Below are 27743 nucleotides of genomic sequence, written 5' to 3'. Positions count from 1 at the left end.
TACAGGCCTAAAACATATTAAAACGACAGGAGAAAGCTTGAATGGCCTCTAGAAATCCGATCATTCCGTTAGTCCCTGCATTTTACAGATGAAACAGCCTCAGCCAAACTGTGTGACCCGCCCAAAGTCACACAGCTAGCTAGTGGGAGGGCTCAGATATTAGAATCCAGTCTTTTACCTGAAACATAACTATAAAATGCATGACACGTCTCTCTGTTGCTTAGCGTACTAACGTCCTGGGTGCCTAGAAGACTAGAACGTTTCACCGTGTGGCAATACGCGTGACGTCTGACAGCACCACCGTATATACCTTTCCAAGGCAAGTTAACGTATAAACTTGAAAAGTGTTAAGAATCTTCTACTGGACTTACAGCTTCCTCCAGAAGCTGAACATCAGGGTGGTCTTTTGGAGTGTGTCTAAGAATTTCTTTTAATAGCAAAGGGTATTTGACCAGGCGGCTTCGAGGAATATCTAGGAAGCTCCAAAGATCTAGTTTTCGACTGAAGGGAGACTCAAGACACCGCTGGAGGAAGTCTTGGACTCTCGGGTCCTGTTTCTTCTGATCAAGAAGAACTTTGGCCGCCAACTGGTTACTACAGTAGCCTTTGTAGGCATTCAGGCCCGGCAACTGAAGGAGAGGAAGCGAAAACACAGTACGGTAAGTTCCTGTTGTGATTTAGGCCATCAGTAAGCCTGTGAAAACAACACAAGTCTTATAGCTAATTCTTGAAAGTTTTAATAAGCGGTGAGGCCCTCCCTGCAGATGTAACAGGGGTGGGATGGGATCCCGGGCCAACATCAGAGTATTCTTTCCTAATTTCCCTACAGTTTGGCTAAATCCAACCGGAGACCGATGATCTCTGCCTTCTCCCAGCCTCGGCTGGATGCTAGTCTTCCATTTTCCCAGGGCACCACGGGTCCCTCTACCACCGTCACCACCAACCTTGGGACTGCTCGTGCTCCCGACTGTCCTCTCACTAGAGTGTAAGTGTAGAGATGTCTCTCCTCACGGAACCCCCCATGGTCCCTCCTACAATAGCACCTGTCATCTGGCAGGCACTCAACCGTTAACTGAAACAGTAAAACACGTAATGTGGGATCTGTGCCCAAAGAGGATCATATTTTTAAAACAAACAAACCCGTATCCATCATGAAGTCTCTTTTTAAGCCGAGACTGTTAACTTCCTACAGCTATCTAATTTTGTTCAGTTTTAATGCCTTGTATATCTGTCTTCTGAATTCAGTCAGTGGACCCAATGGACCTGGTATTCGCCACAGATGAGGAGTATGGCATATATGTAAAAACTATCTGGTGTCAGCAGCTCACTTCATACCCAGTTCACAAGAACATGACCGATCTGCTCCACTGTTCCACCAGGTTTCGTTGCTTCTGCTATTCTTGCCAACAGATCTGAAGTGGAAAAAGGCAGAGATACCAATAATACGTTCATTTAAAAAAATAACTCCACGCTAAGTTAGAAGTTCAGATTCAAAACAACTTCTGCTAATGCTGTTCAGATACCAATGAGAATTCAATGGCGTATCTTACCTTCATGGAGAGGTATGTAAGCGTCCAAATCACCAAATATCTGGGTGAGTTCCTCCTCTGACATAATAGACAGCTTTAACATGGGGTCATGGTAGGCCTATCAGAGGGGGGAAAAGTGGGTCATGCAAAGCGATCAAGCAAATAAAACATGATGAGAGACCTTCTTGAACACAAGCATGACTGACTACATAAAAGCTAGCGTGGATTTCATTTATTACACATCAAAGAAACTAAAGTATATGTTAATACTCAAACAGGCTCTACTGATATTCATATTTGAGGAGATGTGAAACTATAGAAGAAGGTTTTATCCTTTATAATTTGTTAAATAAAGTTTTTTAAAACTAGAGCACATGATAAAAAGTTATTTACTGACCTTTCTTGCAAGCTTGAGATCCTCAATTAAATCCTGTTCACCTCGGGACATTTCATATATTGCCTTAAAAAAAAAAAAAATCCAGCAAACACTGTAGGTCATTCCTTCGAGAAAGGAAAATTATATACAATTGATACTTATCATGGATTATTTAACTGATGTTATGAATAGCGCTCTTTAAAGGGACTCAATCTGAAAACCAGAATTCAGAATGGAATCTCCATTAAGTGGTTGCCACACGCTTTAGAACTTGACCCCATCAGAGTTAACTTTGATGACCACCACCCATTACAGTGTTCCTGCTCAGCATGTGTTACGAATTAGCACTCAAATATAAAAATGCAAGCTGAGTTTGCCTTAGACATTAGTTTGCTATTCTTCTGAAAACCTACGTTTAAAAAAAAGACGATTTTTTAGTATGAGACGGATTTCTTAGTTGAATGCTAGCTCACCTCCTGACGTTTGATTTCTTTGGTAGTTAAAGACTCCTTCATGCTGACGTCCAGCATCTCGGACCACAGCACACTGCTTCTCCTTTTGGAAGGTGTGGGGGCTGTTGATCTGCTCGATGACTTCTGGGCAGAAGCCGGGGATCTGCTGTCACCACGAAGGGTAAATGACTTAAAAGTAAAGAAACAAAAAAAAAAAGAGGTGAACAAAAGAGAAGATTTAAAGGAGATAGTAATTATTCTCTTCTTTTTTAAAAAAAAAAAAAATTGGAAAGACAAATTAAAAACAAAGTTCTGAGATTTCTCAATGCATAAAACAATTATCTGCCCAAGCTTCAATCTATCATTCTAAAATATTATCCGCCAGAATTACCTCTTGGGGATAAAAACTATTTAAGACTCTGCTGTGATATAAGATGTAACTTAATATAATGAGGTTATGTAAATACTGTTCTGGTAAAAATATTCCTTACCAGCATGTTAAAAAAATGTATGTTTAAATATAATAGTGTAAAACTGTTTGTACAACTCAAAGGAAAACACAAATTTAGGCTTCTCTGAAAAGCCCCCTTCCTACGTTACTCACCTCCTAGCCCCACCCCTGCTTACCTGAATTGTTTGACCAAAGCGTCGGACTGCTCCATTTCTTACAGGAGAGATCAAGTTTGCCAAGGATGTGACCCGGGCGAGAGGTCGAACTCTTTTATTGCTTGGCTCCTGTAAAAACAAAAACAGGTTACGCTAAATGTGTGTTCAGGTATAATGGTTTCCAACAAGTTTGGACAAAGTTGAACACTCTCAAAAAACCAGTATTTGTACATTATAAAACGTAGCAATATGGAACTCTGGAAATGAATGTAGTCTTTTTAAAGTTTATTATTTTATTTTAGAGAGCGCGAGAGAGCATGTGTGTGTGTGAGTGTGCATAAGAGAAGGGCAGAGGGAGACAGAATCTCAAGCAGACTCCATACTCCGCGTGGAGTCTGCGTGGGGCTCAATCCCATGACTCTGGGATCATGACCTGAGCCGAAATCAAGAGCTGGATGCTCAACTGGCTGAGCCACCCAGGCGTGTCCTGAATGTTGTCCTCTATTGTTAAAATGCTAAGAACACTAATGAGTAACAGTAAATTATGAAAAAAATAAAGGGCATGAGAAAGGCCAGGTGAGTATCACTTTGAGAACAGAATATTATCATTAACAAAAGAAAACTAAAATGAATTAGATTCCAGAATCCCAAAGAACTTTTTAGTTTAATTCATTTAGTCACTTTTAAAAAGTACCTGATTATTATGAAAAATTTCAAATATACACAAAACTGAAAAGCAGCATAATGGTCCCACGTGCTTATCACTCAGCTTCGACGGTTTTCGATGTAAGAGTTTGCTTCACCTATTTTAAAGCAAATCCCAGACAGTGTATCATTTCATTCTTAAATACTTCAGTTAGGGATCAGCTTCTAAATAAACATCTCTGCCCTGGAAAGGGTCAACTCTGAAGGCAGAGTGTCCCTGTATTCAAGCAGAGGCAGGACAGTGGTTAGGAGGGCACTCGGGCTCTGGAATCAGATGGACTGGGTCCAAAGCCTGCTCTGGCACTTGCTAGGGAATATCCTGGGCCTCAGTTCTCTTATCTGTAAAACGGGGCTCATGTTAGACCTTCTCTCCCAGAGTTGTTATGAAGAGTAAGTAAGATATGTTTAAATGGCTTGAACGGGGCCTGGAACACATGAAATTTCTGCTATTACTAACATTCTGAGAAATATTTCCACTTAGTACACAAACACTGGGATTTTGGAATAATTAGGTTCTCTCTCAAACAATTTATTCACTTAAAGGAAAAATATATACAATTTTAGAAGAAATACTTATTGTTCTACATGTATTGTTTGTAATAGGTTAGCAAACATCACTTGATATTCAAGGACCTCAAGGCTTTTTACAGCTTGTATTACTCTCACTTTACTTCTAGGAAAATGGAGGCACACCATCAGGTGACTCATACAGGTACTGAAATAAAGGACATCAGATCATACCACAGCTCTAGCCTTTTCATGTCTGAGGGGTGTAATTATTTGTTGGTATTTGGTGCTTTTGACAATTGTGGCACACTTGACAAAATAACTCTGCTGACAGTTCAGAAGGACATACGATTAAATACACACTTGAAAATAAAATTAAAATTAAAGATAAAGACAACACTTAAAAATCAGCATTTAAAAAGGGCAGGTGAAAATTCTTTCTAAAAATTCTTTGATATGACTAAAGTAAGGGGTCAGAAAATGGAGTCAAAATAATTCCCTTAGTATAAATGAAGAACAAAATGGCAGAAAGAGTCAAAATCCTCCAGAAAGAAGCTTCAATGATTTGAATATTCAGCGAGGCAAGGAGACCTGAGCCAGCTCCCGCAGGTATACACCCGCAGCTACACACGCACAGGTACACACGTACCAGAAGGGAGCGTGACTTACGGAGTGAGGAGGCTGTGGAGAGAATCAGAGCAGGTCTTTGAAGGACGTAAGAGGTAGTGTTGTAAACCGACCCTCCCCCACCAAAAGGATTAATCCTAAAGTAAAACTTTGAATACAGAACCACTCACGTGCAAATGTTAAATGCACTAAAAAAGAAACCTTCAAGATATGTAGGAAAATGACAGACGCACTGTGAGGCCAAGGACACGTGCGAACGCCTTTCCAACGCACATCTGTGCAAGACTCAAGTGACACATGCACGACAGAAGGTCCTGCACGAGGCATTCCTTTCCATTTAGTGAAGACGGCACAAAGAGTCTTCTGTTTGAACAGAGATATAATTACCTCCTCACAAAGTAAGACAGGCCAATGGTAACTAGAAACAAAGCAGCTGTCAGAAAGTTCTGTTCCTTCTTGGAAACAGAGGTTAATTCCTCTTCCCCGTTTAAAGCAGAACAAAGTTGACTTTCTGCTAAGTCACAAAATATTTAATTTCAATTTAAAGCGTCTTGGGAAGGTGCTCTTCCCAATGAATTTGAAAAGAAGAGTTAGTTCGGATGGGAGGAAAAGATTTTTGGTATCTATTTTATTACATAACATCAAGGTAATGATAAAAAATCCTTTATAGGATCAGTTATGTTCAACTGTTAATTTCCTAGGAACTCAAAATTATGTGGTATTTAAGGTTTAAACTACAGAATTTAGATTCAGATAATTAAATGTAGATATATCGAAAGCATCTTTCTGAAATTGATATAGATTTTGTTTACGTGGTCTATTTAGGGTGGCAAGTTATTAATGCGCAGAAGCAGTATGTGCTGGTTAAGTATGTTCTGCAGCCCTTCAGAAGGCCATCGATGTGACATCTTCAGAGGATATGGTAGTCTCCTGAGTTTACCTCATCTAAAATGTCTTGGTAAGAGTGCAGGCTAGCTCAGTCACTCAAGTAGGAGACTCTTCAAACGTCCCTGTAAGTACGGCACTAAATCAGGAAATATGGGTTGGGGTGTGGGGGGCGGGGAGGGGAGGACACCTCTGTACTTTTCACACATGTTTCTGGGGATCCAAAAGTAAAGGCCTTACTGCCTTACTAAAAGGACATAGATGATAAATATTTAGGAGACACAACACAAACTTTTAACATACGTATTTCAAGAGTATGAAAAATTGTAGTAACTTATAAAGCGTAGCTGAAACGTAAAGTCGTAACGCTGAATATGGCTCACTTCTGGTTCTAGGATACACATACAGTATTTGAGAAAAATATACAGAAAACTTTTGTGGAAAAGTGATATGGATTAGACCTTCCTCTATTATGTTATAGGGTCACCCTGAAGGCTTGGACAAAAACCTCCCTTTTAGAAACATAGGATTTGGCCTATGTAAGCTATAACCAAAAGGAGTTTTTCTTTAGAGGTCCAGATGAACCATTTTAATGATCTTGGTTTGGTTATTAAGAACCTAAACATGTGCACTGTCACAAAACTATTTCAAAGACCAAGTTTTTCGAGAACTGGTATTACACCCACGTGCGCCGCTCTGCACACACAGGAAGCAGGCCCAGTGTTCGGAGGTGATGAAGGAAGAGAGGGCAGGGTCTTACCTTTCTTACCATCACTCAAAATAAGGCTTACATAATGGTTTCGTTACTGCTGTTATTTTTGTTCTGGAGTGCTGTTTGTTAACAGTGTTACAGTGAATACAAAAAGCTTAAAGAATGAGTGCAGACGGGGAAACTATGCACCCTCCTCAAAAGACAATCTGAAAATCTACGCGAATAAACAAGGAATACCAACAAGTTTTATACACTCAAGAGCTTTCTACTGGAGCCAACCTCTCACCAGGGCCAAAGTTCACTGAAATGGAAAAATACCCCAATACCCTCAAACATAAATTTATGTTGTTTATTTAGGTTAGGTTTTAACCAGACTATCTAGTTTAGCCAGGCAATTGCATGCATTCTTTTATTTTAGGATATCTACTTTTACACTGAGTTTTTAATCAATTTATTTTAATAACCCAGTTGTAAACAGAAAATTGTTAAGATGGATTTGAAGTCTCTTACTGAGATGTATCTTGCATATAAAAGCAAAAACAGAAAAATTCTGTTGTGAACTCAGTCTTTTTTTTTTTTTTTTTGGAGAAAGGTTTTTTTCTACTAATGATGTCACAAAAGAGGATAGGATAGAAAGGTCTCTTCCACCGTCAACCAAATCAAGGCACTTAAAAAAAAAATACAGTATGGGGCGCCTGGCTGGCTCAGTCGGTACAGCGTGTGACTCTTGATCTTGGGGTTGTGAGTTCCAGCCCCACACTGGGTGCACTTACTTAAAAAAAACAAAAAAACAAAACCATAGTTAAAAAGAAAAAAAAAAGTATTAAATCTGGGTTTATTTGTTTGGTTTACTGGATGAATAACCTTTTCCTCTATTTGGCAAGAGCTTTAAAATAAGAAAACTGAAAAGAAAAAATTATTTATAAAAAGATAAAAGAGTTATGATCACATAGGATTTCTTCCCTTTCTACTTAGTAATAGAAATTTTTTTTAGTCAAATTTAATCATTTATTTAAGGCTGTTATTGCTAGTACTAAAAACCTGACAACACTCCTGTTGTTTTTCATCTTTGGAATAAAGGTGTGCCAGTAACATGGCCAGTGTCTGATACCAACAAAAAAGGCTAGTTCTTGATGGTCCGAAATACGATCAGTTTCAGTATTTACACTGATGACCCTGTAGGACTTGCTCTACTCAAAGGAAATGCTTACACATTTTGAGAAAACCGAAACATAAAAGCGAAAACCAAAACCATAACAAACACCAAAGCTGAAAGTACACCAAACAAAAGCACAATTCCTGAAGTGGGCAGCTATTTTAACTACCACAAGGTGTATGCATGAGACACAGCTTTACTGAGGTACACAATAAACTGCACATATTTAAAATGTATAATTTGGTAAGTTCTGATAGAAGTACACAGCCACAAACTATCACACAATTGAGACAAGAAGTATATAGTCAACTGGGGCATCGCTTTGGAATGCCCCCTCTCTGTAAAGAGAGCTTTCATACTATTCTTACTTTGTGATCTTATCTTAGGCTAGAATAAACTTTTGCCTGCTGCTCATTAAAAAAAAAAAAAAAAAAAAGAAGTAGTATATAGTTAATTGAGTACAGGAACAGTATTTCTTTTCTTTCTTTCTTTTTTTTTTTTTTTAAAGTAGGCTCCACACCCAGTGTGGAGTCCAAAGCTAGCCTTGAACTCATCACCCTGAGAGCAAGCCCTGAGCTGAGATCAAGAGTACGACCGCCAACCGACTGAGCCACCCAGGCGCCCCCAGGAACACTATTTCTATCACGTAAGTGAGAAGACAGTATATATACCATACAGTATATATATTGTAGTAACCAGTATAAATAGAATATCCATATAAGATTAAATCAGTTGTCAAAATTAAATAAAATGGCACGAAAATCATTATTTATTTTGATAAATGTTCATAAAGACTTTTAAAAACCGCAGTGACTTTAGACGATTAAAGCTAAGAGGGGAGAAGTACCTAAGTAATGATTCAATGGTCTAAATGTTCTAACGTATTTTTCTTTCTAAAAAAAAACCCAAAAAACAAAACAAAAAACCGCACACAACAAATTTACTAGATGTGGAAAGAAAAATAAAAATAAGCACTAGGTCTGATAGCATTTTGGTTGCAATTTGTTCACGGGTGTGAACTTGCAAGGAAGGGATTCTTATTTTCCTTTTACCCTATAAAGCAGTTCCTCAGACTAGGTAATCTAACTGCAAGTTAAAAAGAACAATGTGTTAAGCACCAGAAAAGCGACCAATTTAACCAAATTTAGCAGCGTGCACACTCACAATCTTTTTCTTTCTGTAGAAATTTGTGCACACTCAAGCTGTGCTGCATCTAAACCTATCCGCACAGTAGTTTCTAAACTTAAGCCATAGAGCCAGGCGCACTTCCCACTTGCATAAAAATCACGTATTTCAACACTCAGATCAAAAGTTAAGTTTAAAATCATATCGTTAAAAATCTTAAAAGTTCCGTGGAATCAGAAAACATTCCTCTGGCTTAAGTTTTCTTTCGGTCTTACCTCTTGTTCTCTGAAGGACTGATTATTAACATCCAGGACTCGGATAGTCCTTTTAATAGGCAGGAGACCTCCAATCTCATCATGAGCCACCATGCTTTCTCAAGTATCCCCTAAAGCCTCTGGAGTTAATCCACATGCGAGCGAGCCCTACAGCGAAGCCCTACTCCGGCACACAGGCTGGTCCTCCGAGTGCTCGGCACCCCCAGGCAGCCATCTGCCCAGGCCCGTCCCGGCGGTGGAGACGACTGCTTCTGCCAGCGGCACCGAGCAGGCGCCCGGACCTCCAGGCTCCGGGGGCGGGGCCCACCGCGGACCGGCTCCGGTGGGCGGGCACCTACGGCCACGTGACCCCAGTTAACTGACTGCTGGGCGCACCTAGGCTTCTCCCTTTTCTCTGCGCAGGAGAGAGCTTTCTAAGAGGTTGGGAATTTCTCCAGTAAGACGGGAAGGTTCAAGGAAACTGGGTTAATGGAAGGCTTTTCCTGATTTAAAAAGCATTCCGGAAGGGCAACTAATTGCTGATCTACGTTACCTACTCTAGGACTTAGCCACAGACAGGGATACTTTTCCTGTAAACCCTATTTCCTAGAAAGGAATTCAGTATGGACAACTTGACGACTTCAAGTAAGAAAACTGTAATTCAGAGTTAAGTGCATATACCAAAGAAAAGCCTGACTATTCAGGGTCCTTTTAGTGCAAGCATATTCAAAACTGTGAGATGAAGCTTTTCCACCAGTTGCCACCATTTTTTGTTAAGACTGGCAGTGAGCACACTTCAGTTCATTCCGTTCCTAACGTAACTCTTCCACAGGGCAATGGGTAAAGAACTGGGCCACCTAAGATGTTAAAGTTCAGCATTTCTCAGACTTGGAGGCAGATATTTTTTTTCTGTTATGTTTTAAAAACTTTGTATCTGTGTAACATGTTTTCTAACATAAATACAAAAAAAAGGTGATTTCGTTCTAATAGCAGGGTCCTTCTCTATTCTGAATTAACTGATCTTGATATAGTCCTAAAAGAATCACAAGACTGGGAACCTGGGTGGCTCAGGGGTTAAGCGTCAGACTTCGGCTCAGGTCATGTTCTCCTGGTTCATGAGTTCGAGCCCTGCGTTGGGCTCTGTGCTGGCACCTCAGAGCCTGGATCCTGCTTCAGATTCTGTGTCTCCCTCTCTCTCTGCCCCTCCCCTGCTCACACTCTTTCTCTTTCTCAGAAATAAACATTTAAAGAAATTTAAAAAACTCATGAGAGCTACTTAAAATGTCTTGCACCTTACAGACAGAGCAAGGAGGTTCGCAGAGGTGAATTAACTTGCCCTAAGTCACGTGCCAGTGACAGTCTCCAACTTTGTAGTCGAAATCCTTTCCTCTGGGGAAAAGCACTGCTTATGATGGTTTGGTAGGTGTGCTAAGAAGATTTTCTTCCTCAACAGAAAGCACTGTATTCTATCTTGAAAGGTAGGATTTTATCTTAACTAGATGCTACTATGAAGATGATGCCAGTGATTTGCAAAAAAAAAAAAAAAAAAAAAAAAAAAAAAAAAAAAAAAAAAATTCTATTCTTAGGATTTATTAGGACGAGAGAAGTCTGAGAAATCTATGTGGAAGGCACTATTTTAGATTATGTGGGGGATACAAAAAGTAGGTTTCACATCTGCTCTAAAGTACTAGCAGACCATTATGTAAAACTAGCCCACACAAAGAGATAGGTGACAAAAGCTTGCGAAAATTCCGAAGCGGCACAGTTAGCTGGTGCGTGCCACAGGAGTTCAGGAGAAACACTTCTGGCAGTTTTCCGGGGGGAGACGGGGCTGGGAAAGATGCTACGGGAGAGGCCGTAAGGTGTTATTTGAGTGGTGCCTGGAAGGCCATGTTATGTTCTTCCCAGGTCCAGGTAAGGGAAAAGTGCAAGGCTTTCCCAAAAGAGCATGAAGGAGTGAGCACCCAGACTGTGGTCACGGGCTGTGGGTAAACAGGGATGAGCAGAGAATTTAATGAGTAGGTGACAGATACCGAAAGTTAAATTGTAAGCTGGCGTTTCAGAGGCTTTGAAAGGTGGCTGGACACATAATGCAAAAAGCACGATCCGGTATCAAGAACTTGGCGCTAAGGCAGGGACAGTGGGAAAGGACAAGGGTATGTCGCACAAGTCGGAGGTGCCTACAATTTTAAAGTTAGGAGGGGTAACAGTTAATGCATATAAAGAAATGAGGAAGAATGAGCTCTGAAAGAGAATTCAGACTTTCATTTTAGATCTGAGTCTGAGGTGGGGCAAGAAATGAAAAAACTGAGCTAGGACTTGGAGCTGCTGGACAAGGACTTGGAAGAGGCCAGAGGGCAGATTTAGCCTGGGGAGTCACATACACAGGGATCAGAGTGGAAGCTATGGGTGAATGAGATGCTTGGGAGAAAAAATCTGGACAAAAAGAACAAGGGCCCAAGGATCCAACTTTGGAGAAATGCCAAGGGGAAGAAGACTTTTGCAAAAGGAAAAGTCAGCAGAAAAGAAACATAACAAGATGCCAGCAGACGAAAAGGTGTTCATTGAGCAAAAAGGTTAAGAAGGGCAAGAAAAGACTCATGGATTTGGTACTGACGTGTTTAATGAGGACCTCGAGTGTGCTGGTTCAGTGGGCTGAGGACAGGAGATCAATTACAGAGGCTGAAGAGTGAAGAGAGCAGAAGAAATAGTGGGCACAGACCACGCATGATGACAATCTGCAGAAAACAACCCACGAAGGGCTGCAGGAGGCCTCGGTGCTGCTTTGCTCTCTGCAAACACCAATGTAATTTGTGTTCAAGATGATGGTAATTCATCTTTTGGCTCTGAGGCTTTTTAAAAAAACTAACGGTGACTGCGAATATTTCGCCGCCTACCCTTCGTCACCTGACCCCCTGATCACGCGTGTGGGTGACGTAGCTGGCCTCGGGAGCGGCTGTGCAGACAGCACCATGCAGCACGAAAGTGGAACACCGAGCGATCGTGGGCAACACGCACCTGCTCGAGCTCTCAGAGCTAGAGAGGGGCCAGGCTAGAACCCAGCAGTCTGGTTTCGTTGGCTACGTTGGCCCCAAAATGATGCAAGCGAGGCCAAAACTTGATGGTCACCGAGCCTCATAAGGGGATACGGGGCTTGCGCACAGCTGACAGTTAGGAAAGAAGCTGCGAGGGTGATCTCATGGTCTCTTCCCTGACATCTTTCTCCACTGTTCTTCTGTCTAGTTCTGACAGAGGTAAGGCCAAGATAATGAGAAGAGATTCCTCTCATTTCTCTCCTGCAGCTGAGGACCCAAGATATAAAGGGAGAAGTCTCATAAATGTAAAAATAGAAAGCCTACAGGAGCCAAATGGGAGTTAACGGTGACAGTCACAGCACAAAAATCCCAGCTCACCAACTCTAAAATCTGTTTCATTTCGAATGTTCAGGGTGGTGATCTAAATATAACTTAGACAACTGTAGATAGCATCTAAAAAAGCAACAATGAACACGAGATGTTCGACACGCGCCGAGTGATGAGCCAGAGAGACTCTGGACTCTAACAATGCTCCCCGAAATCAGAGGGCTGAAAAGGTCCTTTGAGATCATTGACTCATCCTCCTCAGTTTTCTTAGGAGGAAACTGCAGAACGGCAGTGAAAAAAGAGAGGGAAACTTGTGTCCTTACTCCGTGCCAGGAGTTTCCTGCACAATCTTACCTCGCCAGCTTTATGAAGTATGTGTTATGAGCACCATTTTACAGATGGAGGAAGCCGGGACTCTGACAGTTTCGAAACTTGCCCAAAGTTGCAGTTAATCAATGGCTGGACAGGCTTGAAACTGGTCTCGCAGCTCCTGTCACCCACTTTCCAGGTGAGACTGGAAATGTCCTGCCACGAGCACACGTGTGGTACACGCTGCATGTGAGGCCGGAACTGGTCGTCCTCTGGGAGCTGGGCAACTAGTCCCAGGCAATGTTTGTGATATAAATGTCAACATTTTACAGAGAAGGAAATCATAAAACAATTGAGACATTATTTGCCTTAGAGCCTCTTTATAACAAGGCAGGCAAGTAAAAAGACAGCAAAATAGTTCCAGTTGCTTAAGTTTTAGAAGAGATCCTATTTCAACTGTTTCATAATGTTATTAGGATCTTATTAAGGTATGATTTAAAAAAATTTTTTTAAATGTTTCTTTATTTAAAAAAAAATTTTTTTTAATGTTTTTTTATTTTTGAGACAGAGAGAGACAGAGTATGCATGGGGGAGGGTCAGAGAAAGGGAGACATAGAATCCGAAGCAGGCTCCAGGCTCCGAGCTGTCAGCACAGAGCCCGATGCGGGGCTCGAACTCATGGACTGTGAGATCATGACCTGAGCTGAAGTCGGATGCTTAACCGACTGAGCCACCCAGGCGCCCAAAGTATGATTTATAAATACTACATATCACATAACTGAAGCACAGATTGGTTAAGTGTCTTTTCTTTGTGTGGAAAATCTAGAATTTATAAACTTAAAAACTGAGTTTTCTAGAAATAATAATGCAGCTTTGTAACAGATATCAGTTTTTTTTTTTCAACATTTATTTATTTTTGGGACAGAGAGAGACAGAGCATGAACGGGGGAGGGGCAGAGAGAGAGGGAGACACAGAATCGGAAACAGGCTCCAGGCTCTGAGCCATCAGCCCAGAGCCTGACGCGGGGCTTGAACTCACGGACCGCGAGATCGTGACCTGGCTGAAGTCGGACGCTTAACTGACTGCGCCACCCAGGCGCCCCCAGATATCAGTTTTTAATGAGAATACAGGTTTCTACAGACCAGTTATAATTATAAGCTCTGTTCTCCTGCCTGTAGGCAGCCTTCAATGCTTTCTTTCCTAAAATATGAAGAAGGTAAAGAGAAAGATAACATTGCTTCCCTTGTATAGAAAAAGGCTACTTACCTTTTTTCCTCCTTTTCATGTGAAATCAGAATTCTGGAATTTAGATTAATTACAGCTGAAGAATAATCATTACTTTTTTGTGGTCTAGATATTATTTGTTTTCACTTACTTTTGTCTGGAATAATAACCAGCAATTGGAAATTAGGCCAGGAAAGCCATATTATGGGAAAGAGAAAACAATAGCTAAGCTCTCTGCTGCCCTCTGCATGGGATATCATGAAATGCAATTGCCAACCCACTTTTTTTTTCAGCTTTTTAATTATGTTTGTAAACACCTTCTATAGATGACTACATAAACAATCTTATCTGTAAATAAATACGGTAACAGTACAATTTGTTTCTTCAGCCTGGAGCTCTCATGTTTTATGTTACTAAATTAAACGCGTTTAAAAGTCATTTAAGTGTATGAAAAGTTTCCACAGTTCACAAGAAATATTTTAAGGGCTTTTTCTAAATATAAGAAAACTATGTTTCACTTTAGGGGCACCTTGGTGGCTCAGTCAGTTAAGCATCCAACTTTGGCTCAGGTACTGATTTCGCGGTCTGTGGGTTCGAGCCCCGCATCGGGCTCTGTGCTGACAGCTCAGAGCCTGGAGCCCGCTTCAGATTCTGTGTCTCCCTCGCTCTCTGCCCCTCCCCCACTCCTGCTCACTCATGCGCGCACTCGCTTTCTCTCAAAAATAAACATTAAAAAAATGAAACAGAAAAAACTATGTTCCACTCTAAAACTCTAGAATTCAACATTACAAATAGCTACTTACTAGTATCTCACTAAAAATAGCTCAGTTAAAAATAGAACCTTAAATCTTACTAAAAAAGGAAGCATTGATTCAAATATGAAATGGAACTTCTAAAAAACAAGAGTTCCAAAATATTTAATAACCAGCCAAAAATAACAAAAAAGGCAGTTCCATTTGGACTAGATGAGCATGAAAGAAATTAGCAATATATTTATATGTAGATTTGAGTTTTAAAAAATCATTTGGATTAAAAATTTAACTGTATCCAAGCTTTACTAAGAACTTGGTTCAGAAAAAGACCAATTCAGCTCTTTATCCTATTAGAAAGACTATAAACAGAATCTCAGGCTAAGGAGTTTGCTATTACCAAAACCATGGTTCTTTTTTGCAGTAACAATACAAACAGCAAATAAAATGAGGTATTGGTGCTGTTACTGGTGACTTTGATCTCAAGTACACAGGATAACAAACAACTTCCAGTATAATGTAAGATCACTTATGCTTGTGTAACAGGATGTTGAGTGGGATTTTTCTCATTGCCCCCTGAAACTCAGCAAAGCCAAAACCTAAAGACAAATGGTACCATGTCCTGTGCCCAGGCCCCTGTCCCCTCGGCCCACTTTTACTTCGTTATTACAGCAACCAGCTGCGCCAGGCAGCTCCTGCTTCCCACTGTGGGCTTCCTGGATGCTGGGGTGTGTGGCATTTACGTGTGAGAAATTAACACCCCACTTAATCCAGTGACTAATGGAGCACAGGAGCTGGTGAGTAAAAGCTCCCCCTTCAGTCCCTTGACAAGACAATTTTGCAGTGTATCGTACATGGCTCTTCGGAAGGTTCTAGCACAGTCAAGCCTCAGTTGCCACAGTGGTGACCAGCTTAATTATAGACACTTGGCATTAACTGCCTCCTTCTGTTCCCTGGGACCACACCTCAAAATAGACGGTCAATGAGCTCACGTCTCAGGCCGATTTCTGGAGGTAACCCCGGCTAGGACACAATACTGAGACTGGCCCTAGAGATTAGACACACAGAATGAGATTCTGCAACGGGGTCCCTCATTAGTAAAATGGCGAGAAGGACTACAGCCTTTGATTGGTAGAGATGGGGTGGTGAAGCAGTGGTGGAACACGAACTATTACATCGGGGGCAACTGCAAAGATTGTAGAGTCTGCTGGCTTCCGTTACTTGCTTTCAGAGCTTTGACAAAGCAGCTGGTGACCTCCAAAATCTTCTCAGAACCATCATGGTGGGAAGGGCCAAGTGGGAGCCCCTGAGAGTTCTATCCCCTACCCCTGGGACAAGATAATAAATAGAAACAATGCTGCACACCAAGGGAAAATGCAGAGGTAGTCATCAAAATTACAGCAGGCAGGAGGGATAGTTTCCACTACATTTGCATTCAACGAATCTATGGGCCTTCTTCAGTGAGATGGATCGAGACAGCCAACAGTGGACTACCGTAAACTTAACTCGAGTGGTAGCTTTAACCTTAGCTGTCGTGCAAGATGTAGGTCCTTGACTGGAACAGATCAACACATCCTCTAGCATTTGGCATATGGCTATTGATCTGGTCTGAGGGTTCTTCTCTCCCCCCTCCCCCGCAATGTGTTCTTTTCAATTCCCATTAGTAAGGAGGATAAAATGTAACTGGCTTTTATGGTGGGAAGGACAGCAGCTTGTATTTCATGTCCCGAGGCTGTTAACTTTTCTGTTCTGTCCCAGAGTCCAAAAGGACTTGCTATCCACAGAACATCATGTTAGTGTAGTAAACTGATGACATCATACAAATAAGATTTGGTGAACAGAAAATGGCAAGTATTCTGGACACCCTGGGAAGTCAAATGTATGCCATGAAAATTCTGGGTCAGCCACATTCGGAAAGTTGTAATAGGTCCGATGGCCTGAGGCTCTCTGGGATGTCCCCTCTACGGTAAAGAACAGGTTGCTGTACCTTGCATTCCCTGGCACTAAGAAGGGGCAAAGCAACAGGTAGGATTCTATCTGTTGGAGGAAACATCTGCTGCATCTGGGAATTCTGCTCTGACCTGTTAATGGAATAATCTCAATGCTCAGTTTTGAGTGGAATCCAGGGCAAAAGAAGCCTCGGTTGCGGGGTCCAGGCTGTGGGGCGAGCTGCCCTGCTGCACAGGCTATGTGACCCAGCACGTCTGATGGAACCGGGGGTCTCCATGGGAGACAAAGGCAGGAAAAGAACTGCAACACAGAGCCCTAGGGCGCTGAAGCAAGGCTATGCCCTCCATGGCAGGGAACCACGTGTGCTCCTGGTGTGCTAGCAGCCCTAGTAAAGACGGAGGACCTGCCCACGGGACATCAGGAGACTGATGCAATCAGACATGTCCAAAATGAAAAGGGTCAAGTCTACCAAGTCACAAGGTTGGGCAGGTACAGTGGCAACCTATTATGTGATGGAACGGTCTGTTTGGAACCAGGCCTGAACAAGACCAAAGGACGTAGGTAAATTACATAGGTGTCCCTGACGGTCCTGGTACATCACACCAGTATTACCCCTTCAATTCCTCATTTGGTGGTGGTGGGGGGAGGGTGGGTAGCTGAGGGTGGTGCTTGATTAAGGACAATCCTGAGGCAGAGCAGTAAAGGGAAACAATTCCAGCAGGCAGAGCTGTAGGCAGTTTACTTGGCCGTCTACTTAAACGGAGGGAGAAAGGGCATGAAGTACAGACAGACACAGGCTCCTGAGAAGTAGTGAATGGCCTGGCTAACTGCTTAGGGGCTCGGAAGGGCAAGATTAAAAATGCTGAGAGAAGAAATTTTGGAAAAGAGGCATATAAATGGGCCTAGGAAGTGTGCACAACGTGGGGGGATCTCTGTCTTATGTTAATGCTTATGTTAGTGCCTCAGAGGCACTAGATAAACACAATGATTTATCCTGTGCATATCAACAAGTGTCTCTCCTGGGCCATCGTGGTGCTTCTGGAAGAGGCCCATGGAAAGAGGGGCGACAGTGCGGGTCTGAAGGATGTGTACGGGTCCACCAGCAGGGCCTCCCTTTCACCGAGGCGAGGGAACCACTGGCACTGCTGAGTGTCCACCCTGCCAGCAGTTGAGAAGGGATGATGAAATCGGGACCGTTCCCTGAGCAGACGTGGCAGCTAGTCGACTACGTCGGACCCTGCTACTACGGTGGGCATGATTCGGCCCAGCTGGAACTGACATCTCCACTGGACGCTGGATTTCCTCCTCTATCCTCAGGACCTCTGCCAGCACCGTCCTCTCAGGGCTTGTACAGTGCCTGCTTTACTTCCACGAGACCCTACCCAACACTACTACCTCAGACTTACGGGCCCGTTTCATAGCAAAGGAGTTACAACAACAGAAAGGTAATCAATCACCCGATCTACCGGTTCTTCCATATACCCCGCTGTCCGTCCAGAAGCAGACAGCTTAACAGAACGACAGAATTGTCTATTAAAGCGTTAGCTATTCTAGCAGCTCAGGGTTAAAATTCTGCAGTGTTGGAGCACTGTCCTTCAGAGTGTGATACACGTGAAACGGCCTATATATGGTGTTATGTCCTCCACAGCCGTCACACTTGGTCCTAGGAATCAGGGGGTGGAAGCAGAATTGGTCCCTCTCACCACCACTCCCAGACGTGGTGTTTCCCAGTTACAGCCTGGCTCTGGAGCCACCAAGGCTCAACAGAGATAAACAAACGAGGGGCTCAGACCCTCGAGGATGAAGTGGGGCAAGCAACTTGGACCCACCGACGTGCTGGCCAAGGCTGAGGGAGACCTATTATGGCAGCAGGGGAGTAAGGTGTTCCTGAATCATGCCTTTATGCAGCAGCAGAGACTGTAACTTGCTCCCGTGTACAAAAACTTCTGCAGAGATGGTGGCACGTCACGACCCAGAAGCCTCTGTGACAAACTGGACTTAAAGGGGTGCGTGAGCACATCTGAACAGTACAAGGAGCTCACAGTATCCTCCTCCTCACACCCCCTAACCCTACCCCTTAATCAGTTGCATATGTATCAATCGCGTGTTCTGTTCTAGGGCTTCTCAAGTGCATCACGAACGTGCAACCTGCAAATACGAGGGTTATATACCCTATGGGGCAACGTGGACCCATGTGCCAAGTCAACAACTCACTCTGGTATTGGCATTTCCTCCTTTTCCCAGTCCCTTATTTCCCCCCAAAATATCAGCATACAAGCTTTGCCTCAGGTTCTACTTTCTGGGAGAAACCAAGATTAAGACCCCCATATTTTTAATCTGAGGAGGAATCAGCAAGCGGCACCAGCCATCAGCTGAGGGTGAGAGAAATCTATCACGGGCAGTGGAGGAGTAAGACAATGTGTTTTCATCATGACTTCCTTGCAGGACTTACTTATTAGAGGCCGATCAGGGATGCACCATCCATACCCCCTACAGCCACCCCCACTTTATCAGAAAAGAACTGAGAAATAAAGCTGTTGGTGTTGGGGGCCTGTCGTTCTATGAAACGAGACTACTCTTTCCACTCTGCAAGCCTTCCTTCCCTTAGGAACTCTCAGAAGGAGAGTGGGCCAAGATGGCACTCACCCTACATGAATTTCTGGTTCCTCTAGTACAAAGCCCAGAGGTGAGACTGAAGATATGGTCTCGCTGGGATGACTGCATGTGGGTGGGCAAAAACCAGCATGTATTGGAAGGGTGCACGGTATGCTACTTGCTAGAGGTCGTCCAAAAGATGTGGCTACTCTTGCAAGAGACTATCAATATTTAGGGAGGGTTCACAGGAATGGTTGTCAACATTTGATGGAGCCTTTGCTCACGTAATCTCACCCAGTAAGGCAAAGAGACTTTATTTCTGCTCCCCTCTCCTTGCCTAACATCTTGGAGGAGGCTGGGTTTCAAAAATGTGGAGACATATGCGATGAGCAGTCTCTCTGTCACCTCTACACATTTCTAGGGTCACTGACAGATACAATCTATGCCTCCACTGGAATGTAAGCTTCATGAGGGCAAAGACTTTGTTTTGTTCTCTGTGTCTAACACTTAGTAGGAGCTCAATAATAAAGGAAGGAAGGAAGGAAGGAAGGAAGGAAGGAAGGAAGGAAGGAAGGAAGGAAGGAAAGGGGTGGGAGGGGAGGGGAGGGGAGGGGAGGGGAGGGGAGGGGAGGGAAAAGGAGGAGGGGAGGGAGGCAGGCCGGCCAGCCAAATGTGCTGAAGAGTGGAGAAGAGCTATGAATCAAATTTGAGATTAAAGTTTTATCGTTAAATACAGAAAACAGAGGTTTAGAATGGTTACATAATTTACACAAAATCACATAAGTAGTAACAACTGGTTAAGTTCACGGGTTTGCAACTTCTAAACAATCTTTATTGGCCTTAGCATAACTTCATTTGATTTATGGCTTATTTTATATTAGTTAACAGAGCAAACAGAAGGAGAGGTTAAAAGCAATATAAGTAATACCTCTAGAAAGGTAACAGAGGACAATACATCAAGGAAAATAAATCCTACTATGGGAAAACAAAATAAAAAAATTAGAGATCTTGGAAATATTTTTAAAAATTGTCAAAATTTTACCTATTGCCAAAATAGAAATGTCAATAGTTCGGCTAGCTAGTAGAATAGACACTAGTGAGGCATTAGCAAGCTAGAAAATGGAGCTGAGGAATTCTCCCAGAGAAGAGCATACAAGATTAAAGAGATGCAAACAACAAAAAAGAGTTAATAAACATAATTCCAGATTTTCTAAAATCTTCCTGAGTTCTAGAAGCAAAGACTAGACAGTGAGAGGATGAAAATAATCTAAAAACAAGAAAATTTCACAAGGCATTTCTGAAATAAATACAATTCTTTACAATTAGAGGGTCTGAAAAATGCCAAATAGGATGAAAATAAAATTTAACTAAAACTCTCAAACTGTAAAAATATTAAATAAATGATCCCACCAAGAGACAAAAACAAGAGACTAAAAAACAAAACTGCAACATACATAATAAACCAGAGGTAAATATCCATATGACATAAAGAACTCAAATTACTTTTTTCCCTTTTTTCTCACATTAAAAAAAAAAAAAAGTGATGAAATGTACATAAAATTTACCACTTTAACCACTTTTAAGGGCACAGTACAGTAGGGAGAGTTCAGAGGCATTAAGCACATTCACATTGTTGTGCAACCATCACCACCATCATCTCCTTCTGTCAACTTCCCAAATGGAAACTGTATACATTAAACTTTAATTACCATTTCCCCTTTCCCCAGCCCCAGGTAACAACTTATATTTTTTACCTCTATGAATTTGACTATTCTAGGTACTTCATATAAGCAATATCATACATTTGTCCTTTTGTGTCTGGTTTATTTCGTTTAGCATGTTTTCAGGGTTCATCCATATTATAGCATGTATCAGAATTCCTCTTTAAAGCTCAATATTCCACTGTATGTATATACCACATCTCATTTATCCATAGGAAATTTCTTTTTATTCCTAGTTTGCTGGGTGTTCTATTTTTTTTAAATCATGAAAGGGTGTTGGATTTTGTCTAATGCTTTTTCTGCATCCATTGAAATGATCACCAGGCTTTCTCCTCCTTAATTCTGTTACAGTGGGATTATTACATTGATTGGTTTTCATTTGTTGAACCATCCTTGCGTGGCAGGAATAAATCTCACTTGGTCTTAGTGTATTAATTCTATTAATATGCCGAGTCCACTTTGCTAGTATTTTCTTGAAGATTTCCACATCGACACTCATAAGGGATATTGGTCTATAGTTTTCTTTTCTTGTAGTATCTTAGGCTTTGGTATCAAGGTATTGCTGGCCTCAAAGAGTGAGTTAATAATTGTTCCCTCCTCTTCAATATTTTGGAAGAATTTGAGAAGGATTGGTGTGAATTCTACTTTAAACGTTTGGTAGAATTCACTAGTGAATCCATCCGGTCAATGGCTTTTCTTTGTTGGGAGGTATTTTGGTTACTTATTCAGGCTCTTTAATATACAGATCTATTCAGATTATCTCTATGATTCAGTCTTGGTAGGTTATGTGTTTCTAGGAATTTGTCCTCTTCACCTAGGTTATGCAATCTGGTAGTGTAAAACTGTTCACAGTTCTCTCTTATAATCCTTTTTATTTCTGTAAATTGGTAGTAATGTCTCCACTTTCATTTCTGATTTTAGGTATCTGAGTCTTCTCTCTTTTATTAAGTCACCTAAAGATTTGTCAATTTGTCGATCTTTTCAAAGAACCATATTTTAATTTCATAGATTTTTCTCTATTGTTCTATTCCCTAATTTATGTAATGCCCCCTCTAATCTTTATTATTTCCTTGCTTCTGCTAGCTTTGAACTTCGCTTGTTCGTCTTTTGCTAGTTTCTTAAAGTGTGAAGCTAGATTGCTGATTTGAGATCTTTCCCTTTTTAATGTAAGAGTTTATAGCTATACATTTCCCTCTTAGCACTGCTTTTGCTGTATCCCACTAGTTTGTTATGTTGTGTTTTCGTTTTCATTTGTCTCAAAGTATTTTCTAATTTTCTTTGTGATTTCTTCTTTGATCCATTGGTTGTTCAATAATGTGTTGTTTAATTTCTACATACTTGTGAATTTCCCAGTTTACCTTGTTATTTCTAGTTTCATTCCATTGTAATTGCAAAAATATTTTGTATAATTTCAGTCTTTTCAAATTTATTAAGGCTTATTTTGTGGCCTAACATACAGTTTATCTAAAGAATGTTCTGTGGGTACTTGAGAAAAATGTATACTCTGCTCTTAACGGATAGAGAGTTCTTCTGTATATGTCTTTTAGGTCCAACTGGTTTATGTTCAAGTGCTGTATTTCCTTATTAATTTTCTCTCTGGTTGTCTATCACAATTGGCAAAAATTTAAAAGATTAAGAAAGTCCAGGATTGAGAAGAGTGTAGAGATATGTTTATTATCATACACTGATAGAGAAGTTTAAATTTGTCAAATTATTGGAAGGCAAGTGAACAATATTATCAAAACTGAAACTTGCAACCCAGCATTTCCACTTCTTGACATCTGTATTAGAGACATAGCAACAGTTCCTCCTTTGTGCACAAGGAGAAGATACACTGCAGCATTATTTTTAATATAGAAGAACTGGAAAATATACTAAAGTACCACTGCTAAAGGATTGGTTAAGTAGATTATCATACTCTAGACTATGGAATACAATATGGCAACCAAAAAAGAATAAGGCAGCCTTATATAGTAACGACAAGAGACAAAGAGAAAAAGCAAGCTGTAGCACATGTACATGACAATCTATAGGTCACCATTATACACATTGTGTGAAAGTATGTAAATAAACAGAAAAGAACCTGGGACACATCAAATAGTAACTGGTTACTTCAGAGGATGAAGGTGATACAAGGAAACTTAAACAAAAATTTTGTTTTTTACATTTTGAACAAGGACAGTGCATTCTTGTATTGCTTTTGTAATTAAAAAAGGACACAAGCATTTAAATGCACATATCAGTCCAGGAATGATTTACAGTGGTCTAGGAACAATTAAGCTTAAGGATAAACAGCTCTGGATACTTCAATGGCTTCTCAGAGCATCATCAGGAATAATTGTTTTACATTTTACTTTTGTGTTTTTGGCTAAGAACCATTTTCCTATATCGATCTTCTGTTCCTCTTCACTTTCATCACCTATACTAGCAGCTGGCTTTATTTTTTGGACCTCTGTCGAAAGAGAAATCATGTTTTATTGTGTTATCTTACAGGGCGGCCAGGAGAGATCGTAGGTTACATCAAAATGCAAGATGGAGGGCAGTAAGCTATTCGTAAATGAAGCCACTAGGCTTTAGCCTGCCAGCTAGCCTCAAACTACTCAAATCTGTGCCTCAGAATAACTGCCAATTACCAGTCATGGTTCTAAGAGGTGGGTTTCTCAAAAGTAAGATTATATTAAACCAGGAATTGACAAAAGACAATTATAATTCTAAACAAATGCAAATGCTTTTAAAATAATTTATTAGGAATGATATACATAACTCATTATTATGTTTAACCTAAAATTTACAGAGTATACCAATACTCAAAGTATAACCCTTTGGTATACTATTTAACTTATAAGAAACAAGATCCCTAAATCTGGACATTCTGAAAAAGAACAAACCATTTATGTATTTTAGAACATTCTTTTGAAGTATTCTGGTTTGTTTTTTTATCACTGACGATCAGAGTTAAAGAACTTTAGTCATAAAATATGACACAGTATTACTCATCCCAGTATTACTTTACATTAATAAAGTAAAAGGTCACTTTGGACTCTTCCTATCAAAAGAAAAGGGCAAGGTTATGGTTGCTAACAAACAGCTGAGAAACACCTTTGGAAAACAAATACTGTGTTGCTTTTTAAAAATAATTTTCTACATAATATAGTAGTAAAACAAACTGATAAAAGATAGTTCTAAAATTTTACTTAGAGACAAATTTGATAAGCAACCACAATTTCAACAAACAGCCAGTGATCTACTACATGACAATTTGTTATCATCGGTATTAAATTGTTAGTGTGAGAGATCCAAAATCAAAATATATAACACGATGCTCATGTTACATGCTTATCTAAGTCCAAAGTCTTATTTCACTTATTTGACCTATACTACTTTATCTGTTCGTTCACTAAATATTTACCAAGCATCTATTATGTGTCAGGCCATGTGGCTAAGGTGACTGGAGTATAGAGGTAAATAAAGTAATGGTTCCCAGCAACAGGCATCAAAAGATTATACAAACTGATTATATATTTAGCTTATTACATAATAAAACTGCTGTATTTAGAGGAAAGGCCAGGCAGAAAAGAGGGCTGGGGGAGCTGGCAGAGTATCTGTTTCATGGTGTGTTTCTGGGGAGAGAGACAACTTTAAGAATGTCACATTCTAGGGGCGGCTGGGTGGGTGGCTCAGTCGGTTAAGGGTCCGACTTTGGCTCAGGTCGTGATCTCATGGTTCTTGGGTTCAAGCCTGCGACGAGCTCTGTGCTGACAACTCAGAGCCTGGAACCTGCTTCTGATTCTGCGTCTCCCTCTCTGCCCCTCCACCGCTTACACTCTGTCTGTCTGTCTGTCTGTCTGTCTCTCTCTCAATAAATAAACATTAAAAAAAAGTCACATTTTCAGTTTTCAGCTGTGGCCATACCGCAGAATCACCCAGACATCTTCCAAAACAAACACAAAACCTAGATGTTCTCAGGTCCCAATGTCACCCATCCTTACTCTCCTGCCCCCACACTCAGGGTGTCTGGGACAGGGCTTGGCAGCCCCCTCCTCCCCCAAAAGCTCCCCAGGTGACTCTGGCCTGCAGCCAGAACTGAGTCGTTATTTTCAAGGTGTAAATACAGCGTAATGCTTCTGTGATGATCAGAACTTTATTGCTGACCCTCTTTCCTTCTCAAGAAATCTCATTTACTCCTTCTCTATTCATTTCTCCCTACCTAGGGCGTTCATGGTTCAACCAGCCCAGGTTGGTGGGGGTGGGATACAGGGAGAGGGGTAAGACTCTGGGAAGGGCTCCTGGAGATAATGACCTCGTGGGGATAGGCAGGCATTCTCCAGGCAAAGAAAAGGAATAAGGATGTACAAGGGAAAGGAAACAGGAAGTATGATAAGAGAAATTTTGGAGAGACAGAGTAGCGGAACCCATCATAGTGGGGATTACATGTTACACAAGACATTTGGGTTCTGTCTTTAAAGCAATGAGTGGCTACTGAAAGAATTTAAGCAAGGTACTGAAAAGACCAAAGAAAGATCAATAAGGCATCAGAAAGAGGCTACAGGCAGGGAGGCCAGTTAGAAGGCTATATTTTGGAAGCAATTGGATAAAAGGATCCGAAAAACAGGACTGTGTTCTGGCTTAAAGATTCAGATCAGGGAGTCATCCGTTACAGACGGTGAATCTGGCGAGTGAGTGAGCTCTCCAAAGAAAGATCATACGTAAGAAGAGACAAGCGATGAAGACAGAACCTGTCTGCTCTTCTCATCTCCACAGCCCCACTCTTGCTCCAGGCCTCCATGCCCGGTGCCAGGCCCTCATGGACTGGCACTTTCTACACAGATGGAGGGACCATGCTGTGGAAGATCAGTTCAAGACTCCACAATGTCATCCCCGTTGATTTTCAGATGAATGAACTCCAGCCGATCACCTTCAGCCTTCAAATTAAGGGACCAATGAACCCTCTATACTACTTCATGTCTTAGTTCTTCCTCATATATTTCTTAAAATTTTCTTTAAGGTTTACTTTTTCGAGAGAGTGAGACAGAGCACAAGTGGGGGACGGGCAGAGAGAGGGGGAGACCCAGAATCTCAAGCAGGCTCCAGGCTCCCAGCTGTCAGCACAGAGCCCCACAGGGGGCTTGAACTCACTAACCCCGAGGTCATGACCTGAGCCCAAGTCGGCCACTCAACTGACTGAGCCACCAAGGCACCCCATTCCTCATATTTTTCTTTGGCTCTTTCAAAATAATTTGTTTATCGTTCCTTACACATAACTGATTTTAATTCTTGACATTTATAGACGCTTCTTCTCTCTCTGCGGTTGGTTTTCCCCAGTTCGTGTTGGCGTTCATAAAAATCCAGCTCTAAATTAAAACCTCCCCAAATCTTCTATTTCTCTCTCCCATTCCTCTTCCTAACACCATCATACTTCTGTAATCTATGCAGATAGGATTTTGTCAGAGGCTCTTGTTTCCCGTCTGTATATAGTCTTATCTGTAAGTTTAAGTATAGGAACTGAACATTGTGGGCGCTCCATAAATGTTTGTGGAATTAAAAAAAAAAAAAAAAAAGAATAAAAGAAAGAATTTAGACCAAACCCTAGTGAAGTTTTGAGGATACAAAGAGGTTGTTATTCAGTAAATTATTTCAAATTCATTCTTTTCTTATCACAGTTATACATGATTCCTTAGGTTTGGAACAAATAGAGACTACAAAGCATAGGATGCAGTTGGGATTGGTTAATGCGACCAAACTTTTATAAGGATTTCTTTCTTGAATATAATTCCTCAATCTGAAGAAGTTAACAGTAGTATATGCAAATGTGTAACTATGGTCCTAAACTTGATAAATTTTGAACGACAATAAAAGCTTATCTTTTGGCTAGTTGATGAGTATTAGTATCGGTTCATAATAGAAGATCTATCCTAAAAATTATAGCAATTCAAGTAATTCCAGTAAATTCAATGTCAATAAAATCTGCTAAAATTGTATTAGGTTTAGAGGAAAGCCGAATTTGCCTTTCACCACATCGGGAGACATAACTCTGTGACTAAGGTGGTGTTAGTGACATAGTTTTACAATTTTTCCAAATCCTTCCATAAAAACATACAGAACAAGGACAACAAAACCAAACCCCAAAGTCAAAACGTACAGCACCATGTAATAAGGTACACACCCCCATGAATCCAAACATACAAGTTAATGTGGATAAACTAGTAACAACTAACTGTATGATAACCTATATAGTATCAGCAGAGAAAAACAGCATCTGTCATGTTTGAGTACAGAAGAATCCCCAAACTATCAATAGCTACTCACTGCAAAGCGAGGCAGGCCATTTTGAGCACAGTAACTGAAACTGGAAAGGGTTTCACCTACTCAAGGGTGGCAGTAATGGGTTCATGGCTGGAACACGTGAGCTTAGAAACCCTCAAAGCTCCCTTCCAAGACAAAACCCTACACTATGGTGCAAGTTCTGGGAAATGATTTCAAGTAGAGTGGAACAGAGGTGACAGATATACGGGAAAGAGCAAGTTTAGATAAAAGTTGAGGAGGAAAACAGGTCCTGAAGAACTCAGAGTGCATCTGCATTTATCATTTCTTAAAGACAAGAGAAGAGGAAGCTTTAGAGTCTGAAAGCTAGAAAAGCTCTCTGGACTCATTCTTCCTTTCGAAAACTATTTTCACATAATAATGACCAATAGAAAAGGAACAGTCAAATCCCATATGAAGTTTTCGTCAGAAAAAAAGTATAAGGGAAAAAAATAATACCCCTACAAAAAATAAAAGCATGGTAGAAAAACATGCTCACAAAAAACTCTAATATTCCAAAATTAGCTATAAAAGAGCCGACCTCAGAATTAGAAAGGTGGCAAAATTGAGGAAAGAGTTAAAAATAAAAGAAAATATC

At 41.0% G+C, this 27743-nt stretch overlaps 1 protein-coding gene across 2 annotated transcripts in view; it reads right to left on the bottom strand.

Annotated features, from left to right (window-relative positions):
• Positions 1-27743, bottom strand: part of NET1 (neuroepithelial cell transforming 1) — a 59530-nt gene that overhangs the window by 3704 nt on the left and 28083 nt on the right. Inside the window, exons 1-7 of one of the 2 annotated variants that reach the window (XM_003988076.6) lie at positions 8956-9232; positions 2985-3092; positions 2379-2546; positions 1927-1989; positions 1551-1647; positions 1336-1412; positions 372-629 (exon numbers count right to left, since the gene is read on the bottom strand). In XM_003988076.6, coding sequence (XP_003988125.1) covers positions 372-629; positions 1336-1412; positions 1551-1647; positions 1927-1989; positions 2379-2546; positions 2985-3092; positions 8956-9048 — 864 coding nt within the window. In that variant the 5' untranslated portion in view covers positions 9049-9232. Of the gene's footprint in view, positions 1-371; positions 630-1335; positions 1413-1550; positions 1648-1926; positions 1990-2378; positions 2547-2984; positions 3093-8955; positions 9233-27743 lie in introns of those variants that run through there. The other variant, XM_023256290.2, reaches the window with a different exon arrangement.

The sequence above is a fragment of the Felis catus genome, chromosome B4 (assembly GCF_018350175.1).
Source record: "Felis catus isolate Fca126 chromosome B4, F.catus_Fca126_mat1.0, whole genome shotgun sequence".
NCBI classification, from domain to species: Eukaryota; Metazoa; Chordata; class Mammalia; order Carnivora; family Felidae; genus Felis; species Felis catus.
This window is presented reverse-complemented; position numbering and strand designations above follow the sequence as displayed.